The sequence below is a fragment of the Opisthocomus hoazin genome, chromosome 12, assembly GCF_030867145.1.
Source record: "Opisthocomus hoazin isolate bOpiHoa1 chromosome 12, bOpiHoa1.hap1, whole genome shotgun sequence".
NCBI classification, from domain to species: domain Eukaryota; kingdom Metazoa; phylum Chordata; class Aves; order Opisthocomiformes; family Opisthocomidae; genus Opisthocomus; species Opisthocomus hoazin.
In genome coordinates, this window is record NC_134425.1 from 23,301,060 (window position 1) to 23,314,756 (window position 13,697).

The 13,697-nt window shown below is 42.7% G+C and overlaps 1 protein-coding gene across 9 annotated transcripts in view; it reads right to left on the bottom strand.

The window, feature by feature from the left end:
* Positions 1-13,697, bottom strand: part of NUP93 (nucleoporin 93) — an 82,920-nt gene that overhangs the window by 1,620 nt on the left and 67,603 nt on the right. For all 9 annotated transcript variants that reach the window (XM_075434224.1, XM_075434221.1, XM_075434222.1 and 6 more), the window contains 11 exons: positions 12,787-12,952; positions 11,911-12,004; positions 10,642-10,833; positions 10,272-10,398; positions 10,082-10,154; positions 9,707-9,751; positions 7,979-8,095; positions 7,212-7,330; positions 5,096-5,213; positions 4,627-4,710; positions 3,709-3,837 (listed from right to left, as the gene is read on the bottom strand). In XM_075434224.1, the coding sequence (XP_075290339.1) occupies positions 3,709-3,837; positions 4,627-4,710; positions 5,096-5,213; positions 7,212-7,330; positions 7,979-8,095; positions 9,707-9,751; positions 10,082-10,154; positions 10,272-10,398; positions 10,642-10,833; positions 11,911-12,004; positions 12,787-12,952 (1,264 nt within the window). The remainder of the gene's footprint in view (positions 1-3,708; positions 3,838-4,626; positions 4,711-5,095; positions 5,214-7,211; positions 7,331-7,978; positions 8,096-9,706; positions 9,752-10,081; positions 10,155-10,271; positions 10,399-10,641; positions 10,834-11,910; positions 12,005-12,786; positions 12,953-13,697) is intronic.

Here is a 13,697-nt window from a genome sequence, read left to right on the forward strand (position 1 = left end):
CGAGGAACGCCAGCAGGCAGTGCAGCACAGCAGCGGGCCGCTGCAGCAAGCGGTGGAACCAAGACTGACTCAGTGGCCAAAAGCTCCCAGGACAGCTTCCCGAGCTGTATGGTACCACCGAGTCAACACCGGTGTACGGGCTACTTCACAAGGTAGCCTGGAAATTACTCCTTCAGTTCTAGTCACGGTCGACGCTTGTTCTAGTCTGCTTCCAAACCTATTACACAGCGAGGTCGTGTAGTTACGTCTCACACGCTACGTTTCAGTGGAGGTCAAAACAGGTAGTAGATAAAATAAAGCATGTCTGACTCTTCAGAATTAAAATATTAACAGGCAAAACTCTTACTGTGACTACGAAAGACTTTGGAGCAGTTTGAGTTACTGTTCCCCTTACCCGTTCGGCAGCAATGATACTACATCCAGCCTATTTTTAAAAATCAAAACATGACAGGCTGCAAGCAGCAATACTTCAGGAAGAAAGTCAGAGGTTTGCAGAGGTTAAGAGCAGCCTCGAGGTCTAGATGTTCTATTGGCTGCAATTACTCAATGAATGTTAGAGTTACTTGTGATTTAAAATAAGACCACAAATAAAAAGAAAAAAAAAGAATTCCATTCCTTTCATGACCTAATTTTGCCACCAGGATAACACCCTTGGGCTGCTCCAGAGAGTTCACCGCCCCGGATTGGGGCAGGGAGCATAGGACATTGCTGCCATGCGCTCACGGTGTCTGGGTCGGGGCTGTCACTGCAGCCACGGCTGCCGGCACTGCGGTCCCGGCTCGCTGCAATCTCTGCTTGAAATCTGACAAAATGGATCGGGCCAAGCGGGACAGGACTTCGCTCCCTCGCTCCCAAAACTAATTAATATATATACATTAAAAAAAAAAGAGACTCAAAACACAGCTTAGATAATATCATTCTGAAATAAACAAAATGCATAAACCCCAGGCCTGACTCTGAACCTGGCCGTTTCTAAATAAAGCCCAGTGCACCTCGGAAGCTCGACAGCAGACGTTCTAGCAGAGCGCATCACCGTGTTCAGGGGGCTCGGAGGGACAGCTCCTCTCCACCCTGCCCTTGCCGCTGGGTCCACGCCACTCCTGCCACAGCCCCTCTGCTCCCCACCCGCAGTCAGCAGACCGGTGCTTGGCAGCAGAGGGCAAACTCCCGAGCCACGTGCTCCTGCTCTGGGGGACTCCGTTCTCTGCTACACGCAATAAGCCTCAGGCTTACAAACAGATACTATCTCGCCTGTTCACATTCTCCTGATGAACAGAGGGATTTGAAGCTGTCTGCTCTGATGGATCTAGAGAAAACCCAGGGATGTCAAAGACCTATTCGAGGACAGGGCATTTTTCGCTTGTGCTGTCTACCAGGCAAAGCGCTGAGATTGTTAAAGCTTCTGGAAGAGCCCGTTTTTCCCTAAAATTTGCTTCCCTGTGGAAAAAGGAGAAGCTGCCTTTCTCCTAGGGAAGTTCAAACAAAAAATTATTTTCAAACACAGCCTGCAGAAGATCATACCTGCTGTCTCTGCTCAGGTGAATGGGGGAGATTCTGCTGAAGGAACACGTCTCTTCTCACGTTTGAAATGCCTCGATTTCTTCCCATCTCTAAAATCCCCCGAGCTGCTTCCCAGACAGGGGAACTGGAACGATCCAGATTCCCTCCTCCCGCAGTCTTGGAGGAAATTCTTCAGGGTATGAAAAAAGGGCTAAAGCTATTCTTATTCTATCTTCCACGTGCCCACGGCTGGTATTTCTCTGCGCACGCAAATCATCAAGGCAGCCAGGAGCTACAGGTCTGTCCATTTCTTCTCTCTAGCTACCCTCACATTAGGAGACTTCTGCTCCCTTCTGACGTGACAGTCACACAGTTTTCCCTTACCACCTCCCCGACTGCAGAGACAGCCGGCACTTGTCCCCTCTGATGGTTAAGCACAGCTTTTATCACACATGGCAGCCAGAGATCCATGACTTGGAAAGCCTGTGTCTCCAACACCGATACCCTGCTGCCATGACATCCCACCACAAGGCCAGAAGGTTGACTAACAAAACTTGAAGCCTGGAAAAAGAAAGCTTTCAAGGGTTTTTAGCAAGGCACATCATCAGCTGATCTCCACAACTGTAACAGCACGAGCGTGCAGAGCACGTTTATGAAGCGCGCCCATGCTGAGCACACTGTTGATCTGATACGATGTCATGGTGGCTTCCTTCTACACTAACTCCTGCCAGCAAAGCTGCTGATCCCATCGCCAGTCAGCCCAATGATCTTTGGTAGGCCACGCTCATGGCACTCATACCGAGACGACACCTGACAGCATTCCGCCCCTGTGGAAGTGGTAAATGCTTCTACGCAAGGCACAAGGCTGAAATCACACCACTGAAATAAACGGCTCACTTGAAAAGCAAGGGGCTAAGGCTGTCTGCTCAGCGCCAGCCCTGTGAACCCACAGAGCAGGTAACAGGTTGCGTTGGCCTGGGACTCCTTCACACGTGGGGAACTCAAGGTGGGAGAAGTCCAAGCAGCATGCATCCTTCTCCAATGTTGCCGATCTAGCGTCCAAGCGCAGTGGCAAGGCAGAATCCCACAGCTCACACACAGAGACTGCACCCCAAGGACAAAAGCTGTATCATTACTTGAGCCTTTCATTTTCTGATGTAATTTAGAAATGCTACTAAAACTTTTACCAATATTGCAATTTACAGATCAAAGGCACTTCTGCAGCTGACTAAAGCCTGGAACGAAGCTGGCTGTGGCCCAAGTTGGTTTTCATTCTCAAAAGGAGTTGATATTTATTTCCTAATCTGTAAGACGCGATGAGTGGTTTGGCCTTGGTTTTCAAGCGCCTGTGGCAGCTTTAACATAGTAAGAGCTACAAGACCAAACTCAACAACAGCTAAGCTGAGAACCCTTCTGCTGAACACAGCACGCTGACGGGCGAGTGCCCGCAAATCTGGCTGTGCCCTTGAAGTGGTGCCTATTCTGAGGCTTGCTAAGGCGTAGGCTCCTGTCAGTGGCTGGGGGAAATGCTTCAGCACCGACTCCAGCAGTGCAGTCAAACCTGCTGCTGTCAGCCACTGAAACCAGGCAGCCAGACCAAGCACCACCGCGCCTGGAAGCTGCCCACTCTGCTGCAGAGACAGCAGAACAGCACTGGCAAACTGTTACAGCCACTCACCAAGTGAATGTACTCGAGCACCTCGGTGCGTTGCCCACAGACACTTTCAAAGTTTCAGCCCACGTCACTACAGAAGCAAGCCAAGTAGAGGAGTCAAGGCAGGCCTCTCCACCAGAAACCAGTTTTGCACAAACTCACTCACTAACTCCAATGAAAGGAGAAATCAGGTCCTTGAAAAACAACAGCTCAGTTGTCAAGAGAGACACTGCACTGTCCACATCTGTTAACTACTTAAGATCCCATCAAGAAGCAAACCGAACACTCATTTTCTTGTGCTAGGAGGTAGATATATAGCGTAATCATCTTAATTAGCTCAACGCCATTTAAAGAAATGTCCTTTCTTTACACAAAGCTGAAGTTATGAGAGGCTAGTCTCAAGACTAACCGAGCAAGCTGAGTAGTCTAAGACTCTAAATGACTGAGCACATAAAAAGTGAAGACCGTTAAAGATTCACAGTTATTTCCCTGCTTGAAATCAGGGGAAAAAGGAAGTAGGAAAACTTGTCAGACAGCGAGGATTATAGTCTTACCGAATCTCTGTCTTCCATTACTCGCTGGGGTCTGGCAGGAGTGGCTGGGCTTGTGCCTTTCATCCTCTTATACTGGGTGAATAAAATATTCATGGTTGCAAGCAGGACCTCAGATAAATTGTGCCTGATCTACACAAAGAAAGGAAAAACAAAAGACATATTGCAGTGAAGAGCTGGTTGACAGAATCATTACCCTTGCTATAGGACATCAGAAAACCAAGCAGTGATAACTATGGTTGATATTTCTTCATGTAACAGTCGTACATTTAATGGTTACCCCTGCTGTGACTGCACCACCTGGCAAAAAAAGCTACCCAGAGTTTTGGGACAGACACGCATAATGGCTGCGCCTTCACGTTCAGCAGCAACAGTTCAGATAAAACCCAAAGCGCCTGAAAACAAAAAACTGCAAAGCACTCAAATCAAACACTGTCTGAAAGAGAAGCATCACCCTCCAGTTAAAACAGTTCAAGAGCAGTAACAGCCTTCCAGCCTGCTTCACACGCTTCATCTGCTAATACCCAAATGCACAAGCTCCTCTAATTTGGAGGGAAGGAAACACAAGACCCTACAAATGCTCCGTGACGACTAAAAGCACGGAAGAACTAAGTCAGCAGCACAGTTGAAAGTTTTCAATATTCCGAATTCTTGACTCCTGACTTAGGAAGTTCAGGAAGACTCAGATCTGCAGATGCCTCCTGCAAAATGGAGACAAGATTTCTGAGTAGGGAACTCCAGTGCTCCAAAGAGCAGCGCTAAGGAGAAAAATTTGCAAGCCAAGAGTCTACTTGTACGAATGCAAAATAATTCCATCCTATTTCCCCATAAAATCATAAGAATGATGAGACAAGAAGGTTTTAAGATATTCTTAATAAAACAAAAGGCTTTTGGAAGCTAAAATCCAGAGACATTACTCACCTCATCGCTGAAATTGCGGAAGGCAGCAACTCTCTCCTCGACACAGTCTTGGCTAAGAGGTACAAGCTTTAGCCGTTCAATAATCTTCAAAAAAAAAAAAAGCAAGCAGGAGGAATCAGGGTAGATAATCAACATTCTATGTACCACATACTAATAAAGTATGTTTTTGAAGTGTTAATGAAATGTTCCTGATTCAAGAGAAATCACTTCATTGTTATTTATTGGTTTATCTCCTCAATTTGTGGAGCAGCAGGAATATTTTGTTGAATGTCTACAAAATAGCTCCAGAAAGATCTTTCTGATTATCAAGCAACAGGGAAGAAACACATATTTAAATTCCTATAGCACTGCAGCACCTTCTAATTCATTAAATATTTTTTTGTTTGTTTTAAGTGATGTTATTTGAGACATTCTGGGCTTTCAAGGGCATTAGGAAGGCTGCACTTCAAACAGAACTCTTGAAACTTACATCAAAGGCCCTGTCAATGTGACCGGCGTGATATTCGTCAAAAAACGTGATTAAGTCTAGCAGAAGGTAGAACGTGGAGTCAACTGATTTCTTTGCACTTATCCCCTGAGCTTTGTACCTGAAACAAATTGTTTTAGAATCTTATTGAGCAAAATGGCAACGATTTATAAACACGCTCTCACAATTCTTGGAAGCGAAGACATCCAGCACAAGGACAGAAGGCATCTCACAAAGGACAGCTCTAGTTTTCCTTAACCACGAGGCAGAATTTTCACAGGTTGGGGCTTTTTTAAAATACTTTTATTCACTTCTAGTTTTCCATCAAATCCAGCATTTCCTTTCAATTGTTTACACTTCCCATATGCATGGGGAAAACGGTGACAGGAACTAGAGACCCGCAAGGCAAGCGCTGTACTAGCACGTTTAACACGCTGCTTCACAGCGGACAGTTCTCCAGGAGAACTGCCCGCTTCAGGCAAGAAGTTAAGACTTAAAAATGGATTAGACGCTTCTGCGTGCTCTCTTCAGCTGCGCTCGCTAGGAGATGAATTGGAAGGCTGGCTGCTCTCACTCCCAGCAGCACAGGGTCAGCAAGGAGCTCCTTCCTCAAGGCAATAGTAAGAGCAGTCAAGTGCACGGCACACACTGTGCACTGTGCTGCTGCAGAGGAGGAAGCCAGAGAGCCTCTTGGCCTCTTCTGTCGGGCGTCTCCCCTGTCCAACATATCACAAGAACGCACAGGAGGAAAGCTGCGTCGCTACAGTACTGTCTGCAGTACGGGACATGAAGAAAAGCCCTGTATGACATTTAATTGCCAAGAAGATCAGCTACTCAGAATTTTTCTGGCTTTGCAATCATGAAGGTCTGCAGCTGCAAAAGGGCATTATTGAACAGCAATATTTAATGCTCTCATACAGATCAAAGCAGGTAGCTAACCAAAGCCCATTAAGCCTTTGCTGAGGCTTAAACTCAAGCCATAGGTTTAATTCTCCTTAATGTCTGCTACCAAATGAGCCTGAGTCAATACGGCAACAATTTGCACTCAGCCTGCAGCCTGACTAAATGAAGGAAAGGCTGACCGAAGGAGTGACTGGCAAATGCCACTTGTTAAAAGCGGAAAGGCAAAAGCCTCTGACTGAAATCAATACATTTCTGTATTTGTCTTCCCAATTTTGAAGTGGCAGCAAGCATGCTTGGTTTATTTTTGTTCTCTCCCCACTAGAACAGTTGAAGAAAAGCAGCAAGACGTTTCTCACAGGTACCCACATTTTGCTCTAGTAAAATACAGAAATTGTCCACGACAGTCACTGTGACAAGATGCACCAAAAGAAGATGGTTTATAAAAAATTACCAAAGCTATTTTGCAATTACAACCTTTCAGAAGCAGGTTATTCCTAACTTCTAGCTGCTAACGAATCTTGAGCACTGATGTCTCTCAGACACGTATCCTAATCAGCACACCGACACTGCAGGTGACAGTCCTTTTGGTCACTTCCATCTCTCTCTTTTCTAAACACCGCATTCCTAAAGGAAGAGGCTATGGAAATGAGATTCGCTGGTTACGTGACCCATATATATACACCTCAGCTTCGATATTCCCTTTTCAGCTTTCATTAAAGCAGCAGTGAAATGAAGTTTTCAGACAGCTACTGAACTCGCTGCTCTGCTGTTACAACTCTGAATTACTGGTTTTGTAGTGCTCTCTTAACACTGTTTCAGACAAATGAATTGTGTGCAATGATTCAGCAACTGTTCTATTTTGCTTTAAAAAAACCCACAACTATCTAAAGCATACAATTCATTGTATTTATTGCTCCTTAACGGACTCTGTCTCCAGCTGGCAATCTTGCAGTTCCCTTTTCCCGATTCACCTACAGGCAAAGCTTCTTGCCAAGTTTACCTGCCCTGTCCCTGAAGATCACATTTCTGGTTTCAGTACTGCAAGCTATCACAAGCAGGACAGGGTAAATTCTGACCTCTTCTCTGTCTTCCTGAATACATCACTGTGGATGCCACAGTCCAGTCAGCAGAAACAAAGTCAGGAACTTGTACTCGCTGAACTGACAGTTCCAGGTCAGGTCCAGGAGAATCACCCAGTCCCGCTCCCTTGTCTTACCTCTCAGCAATGGAATGGGCCATGTTCTTCAACCGCTCTTTGTTCGACTGGGGAGTGCCAATCTGGGGAACGACGGGACTGAGGAGCTTGTTCATCAGTTCTAAAACTTTGTCAGGGTTCTGTTGGTATTAAAGTTACACACATATAAAAGGTGCACAATGGGACATAAGTGTTTTAGTTTCACTGAAAAAGCAGAAAGGTCTCATGCAGTGGTGCCTAGTGCAAGCTCACAGATGCCTGTCTCCCACATAGAGTCAAGATCCTATTAGCTATGAGCAACATAGTGCTGCTGGCTCACGTGAAAAAGTATCTTCCCCTACTCTTCCACTAAAACAGTGGCTATGGTTGTATCCGCTTTTATTTCAAATATATTTTGAAAGGAAACAAGAGTACTCACTACAAAGCCCAACTATTTTAGACTTCAATTCAACACCTATGAAAATTGAAGGGCACACTCCAGGTAAATAACTTCACCAGCCAGAAAAAAATCAGGCATGGGACAATCTCTTCAAAACACCACATTGATCAAGGACCAGGATGTCTTAAATCACAATGGGATGGAGCACAAACCAGCTGGGTTTGCTCACTGAAACCCCTCTCCATGCAGCCAATGGCTCTGCTTTAACAGCAGCCGAAACCATCTGCTTGAATATCGGCAATTCAGTCTCCAAGATGAAACTTAACCTCTTAATCACAGGGAGAAAGTTTGGGAACAAAAATGGTGAATCAGGAACATATTCAAGGGAGCACACAGAAGATATATTTACCTTTGCAAGGTCATAGAGCTTTGCAGCTTCCTCAAACAATCCTTTATTTTCTGCTGCAGAAGCCACTTTGTTAATAATGGGTTTTGTGTCACTTGTAAACTTGTCTATCACTCCAGGCTAAAGAGGTGAGATAAAAACGAAAGGAGAGAAGAGAAGTCAGAATGCTTAAAAACTTCTGAATATTCTGTCAAGGCAATGAATATTTTACGCGTTAGATTATGATTAGAAATGGCCTGAACATTTCCATGGAAATGCGCAAAAGGGACATGTTAAAAATAGAAACAGCTCTTGCGAGAGAGACTTTCTTCAAAACAGAGTCAGCACCGAGACATCTGCAGTTTCCAATTCATCCAAAATGACCCAGATAACAGGTCTAATTCTACATTATTTTAATTGCTGATGACACATTACAGAAGAGAAGAAAACACAAAAGACTTCAGCATGTAATGTGCCGGGGGCTCCAGGGATGCTGTGTGTGTATATTGGCACGACAGGTTGCAAGTGAGATCTGATATGGATAAATGAAAGGGTGACGAAAATTTTAAAAGAAACAATAAACACAAGTGGAATAAAAGAGAGGAAAGTCAAGCATATCTGGAAAGGATTTTACTGTAGCTGAGGATTTAAATATAAGACTATATCATCTAGAAGAATTTATTTTAAAACTAAGATTGCTGGTTTCATGCCAAAGAAACACAAGAATACAGTTACTTTTAAAAGGAATTCAGTAAAGTCAAGAAAACAGCATTCACCACTAGGGGTATAATCTAAAACCTCTCTATCTTACAAAGAAGTGTAAAACGAAAACACATTTGTAAAGATTACTGAGTTACCTTGCTCTTGTGTGTGCAATCTCACTGCTTTTAAACCGACAGAAAAAAAAATCTAAAAGAAAACTCCCACCAGAAATAACTTTTTTCCTCTTCTCCCCCCCCCTTTTTTTTTTGACAGTAGCATGATCGCAGCATGAGCCCTAATCTTAAGACTTAAATGGTTCTGGAGCCTGCTTTACACAAAAAGCTGCCAATGTTGCTGCAGTGAACAGAAAAACTTCATTGATTACCTAAAATCTTAATCATTTGCACGCGCTCTCCTCTTTTCAGGTGAAACCTTCAGGTTTCCTTCATCTTCTGACCACGTAAGCTTCCATTTCACTTTTAGATTACTGCTTTTACATCAGAAGTAAGATCTATCACAACTAAAAATGGCTGATCTTCAATCCAATACTTGCCCTCATTTATATGGAGAGGACATATCAGTTGTGGCTATGCCTGTGGTCTGTTAGTCCTTGCTCCATTAATTACAAGAATTTTTAATGGGCTGCAATATGTTTCTCCTCTGAGGCGAGTGAGGATAATGTCATATAGATAGTTTTCATACACACCCCCCCTCAGTTAACAGAACAATCTCATACCCACTTATAAGCAAGGCATTTTTACTAATAGCTTTTTACTCACGCTAAACTCCACTTCCTACTGTACAGATGAAATTCTGACCTCACTGAAGTTACCTGATGTCATTTGTTTCTTTAATTACTGTTTCTGTTAGGGCACATCACAGATTATTCTGTGAAAGGATCTCATATTTGGAGAACCTGTAGACATTCAAACACAGTAATAATCTGGCTAGTGAAAAATAAAGAAAATCAAGATAGCCTCATGACTACTTTGGAAATCAAACATAGTTTGTACTTTTAATGTAAAATATAAACATAAATCGTCAACTTACCTTCCTACTACCATCGTTTTCCAGCTTTCCAAGAATCATATCAAACTGTATTCATACAGATGTAAAGTAAGAAAAAAGGAAACAAAAATAGAGATATGAACTTCACATATTTCACAGCATATTTACAAAGTACAAAGGTGCAGTCATGGGTGAATGAAGAACAGCGATCAATGTAAAAATGACTGATATATCAATAACAGGCAAAAAGACGTGATTAAATATCTTCACAATGGCCACTGTGAGATCTCCCGTCATCTAGGCCTGCATCAGGCAGAAAGAGTAAACAACTATTTAAGACTGTCCTGCCTAATAAAGATTTCAATGAATAAATTAATTTCAGTTTAAGTGAGGAAGGCGAAACATGGCCAAACATACCTCTCTGCTTTCAATTACTAGCTCACTAACACAACGCAAGAACATATTCTCGCCTTGGCTGTCCTTCTCATTCCTAAAAAAAAAAAAAAAAGGAAGGTGGAAGGTACTTCTGTTTCTAAGGACTTCCCAGACAACAATAATTATGGAGTAGTAACTAGGAGAAAATTGAGATACACATAAAAGCTCCTACCTGAGAAAGTAAAAATACTGCAGAGCTTCCCTTGGATCTGTTGATTCAAACTTACGGGTGTAAAGCATCAAAAGCCGCACAAAATTTAGACGCCTGATCCCAGGAGGGTCACCAGCCTCATGGCTTACTACAACGGCAGAAACAACACGATCAGAGAATCCAATGCCAGGAAACGTTGCTCTGATCTTCATCTCAAATCAGTCAGAGCCATGACTCCAGAGCTCTAACGCAACTAAACCAATTAACTTTTAGGAGATTGTTCTGATAAATGCTGCTTGTTCGATCAATTACATAGACCTTCAGTGTCTACAGAGTATTCTGTGGGCTCACAAAATACTTCTTTATTGTGAAGTAAACGTGAAGGACTTACATAGCTGCGCACTCTGCCCAGAAGATTTCAGGAGCAATTTTAACTCAAACAGGACCAATGCAACATGAATAGCATGACAACGCAAGCGCTCTGTCCGGAAGAGAAAAGCAATCGCAGCTTCAAACTGTGCTGTCAAGAACAGTACTTGGAAGTAGAGGAAAGGCTGCTGGTTCACTGCAAAATGTGATTCACCTGAAAAAAAACCAAACACCACACACACAGAGCATAAGTGAAAATGATTTTGCAATCAGAGATCACTGCCAGCGGGTGCTTCCTGTCACAGTGCATCACTATTGTTTATTCAGTGAAAACAGAAATAAACACACTAGACAAAACTGAATACCTAAATCACACAGCAGCGGCTTATCTAACTGCTTCACTGCAAACATATCACAAAAGACCACAACATAAAGAAGTACTGAGCAAGCGAAAGAGAATAAACACTTACTCAAAAAAGTACCTTTGTTCTTTTCAGACAATGAACCAATCGACTCTGACAGATTTCAATAGATTCTCTGAAGACCACAACTTTTTGTCTTCATTTATACTTATGCCAAGTGGTACAAATAATGCTACAAACCTGAATTTTGCTACTTGGTGACACCACTAGTAGATTATTCTATTTCTTTTCCACACATTTTTATCCGGGCGTGAGTGATGCTACAAACTAGAAGGCTGTGGAGAATGAAATTCGTCACATTTTAGATAGTCCAAGTGACCTAATTTTCATTGATTGGAATATGACTACAGGAAAAGGTGCTCTCTTGGGCTGCAGATGTTCCTGAAGAGGAAGGAACTGTGTTTTGGGTCCCCAGAAAATCACTTGATATAGTAATTTAAGGGAAACAATGAACAACTGATGCATGTAGGGAAAGCCTTGGAAATACATGCCTACATCAGGTAATGATTGCTTTTCTGTTCTGTATTCCAAGAGTTTGAAGTTCTGCTAAAAGACCGTAGTGTATTTATGGCAAGAGAAAGCAATCCATAATTTCATATGGATAAAATACAACTAGCAGCCATGTCATTCATAGATGAATATTCACTCTCTGGATTGCTGGGAACACACAGGCACTCACTCCTTGTGTCTTACTGAAGTCTGCCATCACTCTAGGGAAGCAGGCTGTCCATGACCCCCTAACAATGTCAGTCGCTAGTGGAGAGCTGCAGGGTTTTATGTGGAGTCTAGGGTTTGTGTAATAACAACTGGAAAGCGCCCTGAGCAGAAAAGCAGAGCCCCAAGCAACATATGTCTTTGTGGTTTCTTACCATAGTCTTCTAGCAGCTGCTTCTGGAACTGTGACAACGTTAGTCGGTCTTGTGGAGAACTTGCGCCATTGTCATCAAAACACACTTGGTTCAACTAGAAAACGCATCCAAAACAAGAAGCACAAATATTTCAACTTGAAGGGATGCACTCAGAAGATACTCATTCCATCTGGAGCCCCTCCTAAGAGTTGACCAACTGACTAGAAACTACTTGTAGTCACAACGTCAGGAAGCAAAAGATCTCCAACGTAGCAACAGCAGAAATCCATGCAGACAGAACCCAGGGGTCCTTCTGTATTTGTCCAGGACATCAAACCCCAACGCTGGGTCTCTGAATAGTCAGGAAGCAATAATTAAAAGCAATATTTTTTTACCCGGTCTTAACAAATACATCATTCTACTCCCTCTTTCTGATAAAGGAGAGAAATGGATACTGACCAGTACCTATCATGCCCCCACCAAAACTGTAAGGACTTTGGACTATAGAGACACAGACAGCGTCGTCTTCTGCCAGCTGACACCACCATTTCAGCCATAATCCATCCAGAAAGGAAAATTCAAAGGATCTTCACTGTAGCAAACTAACACTACTTGTAAAAACAGCTGACAAAGATCAGTGCCAGACAAAGAACATAACCCTTCCAAAGACAAGTGTCCCCAGAGTAACACCCGATAGTACAGAGGGTACAGAGCAGCCCTAGGACTCGGCTTCTCAGCCCTTTGCTATCTGCAAGGTCAAGTCTGCACTGACACAGAACCAGAGACCTACAAGCAGGGGTTTAGCAGAGCAGTGCAGAAATGCAATACCATTTCGACCTGTTCTAAAAACACAAAATAAACCAACAAACACCACCTCAACACCAACACCGCACTTACTTTTAGCCAAAGATAATCTTCTGTTTTATCAGCAACTTCACTCTGGTTATCTGTAATGTCACAACGGCCGATAATACAATAAACAGCCCTTTTGTACGGGTCAGTATTATTTCTCAGAGCTCGTCTGTAATGAAGACGCAGTTTATTTTCTGTGGCAGGAGATAGTCTAAGGAAAAAAAAAGATTGAACGAAAAGACATGAAGCCCATCTTTCCCCATATGAGGAAACCTGGCTACAAATCAATGTCAATAGGTGCATATTTGTTGTCGCACAGCAAAGGCATAACGACAGTAAGTACTGGTCGATACTTTTTGCACCTTCTATTTACATCTGTTGGCAAAAATTTTGTACACATGAATTTAAATGTAAAATTACAATTATGGAGTATCATCTTCAAATACCCATTGCATGAAAAAATAAAAAAATAAATCAGATGACAGCCTCTTTAAGGGTGCATTAATACTGTGGTAGACGAGCTATTTTTGTCTGACTGCTATTTTATCTTTTCAGAAAGACAGCGAGCTCACAAAGTCGCTGGAACTCTTTTGAGTAGTAGCTAACAAGTAAGCAAGTCGTTGTACCATGAAGTCTTTCAGAAGAGACATTTTCATCTTTATCAGTGAACACTGTCATAATGTTTTTATTGTTCTTGTCATTATTTCTTGTACCCTCTTGTAGAGAATTTTACTGAATCTGTATGTGTTCTGAAAGTGAATACTGAAAGTGTTCTCCTGGACTAAGACACTGTTTGTCAAATCTGTAGGCAGAGCACCTTTTCACAGCTGTAACAAAACCAAAATAAATTAATTATACTGTATGTCATTAAAGTGTTTGTAATGAAAAAAATGACAGTACCTTCACTAAGGTTTCTGGAACAATCTTACTATAATGAGTACTCTCTCTACAAACCA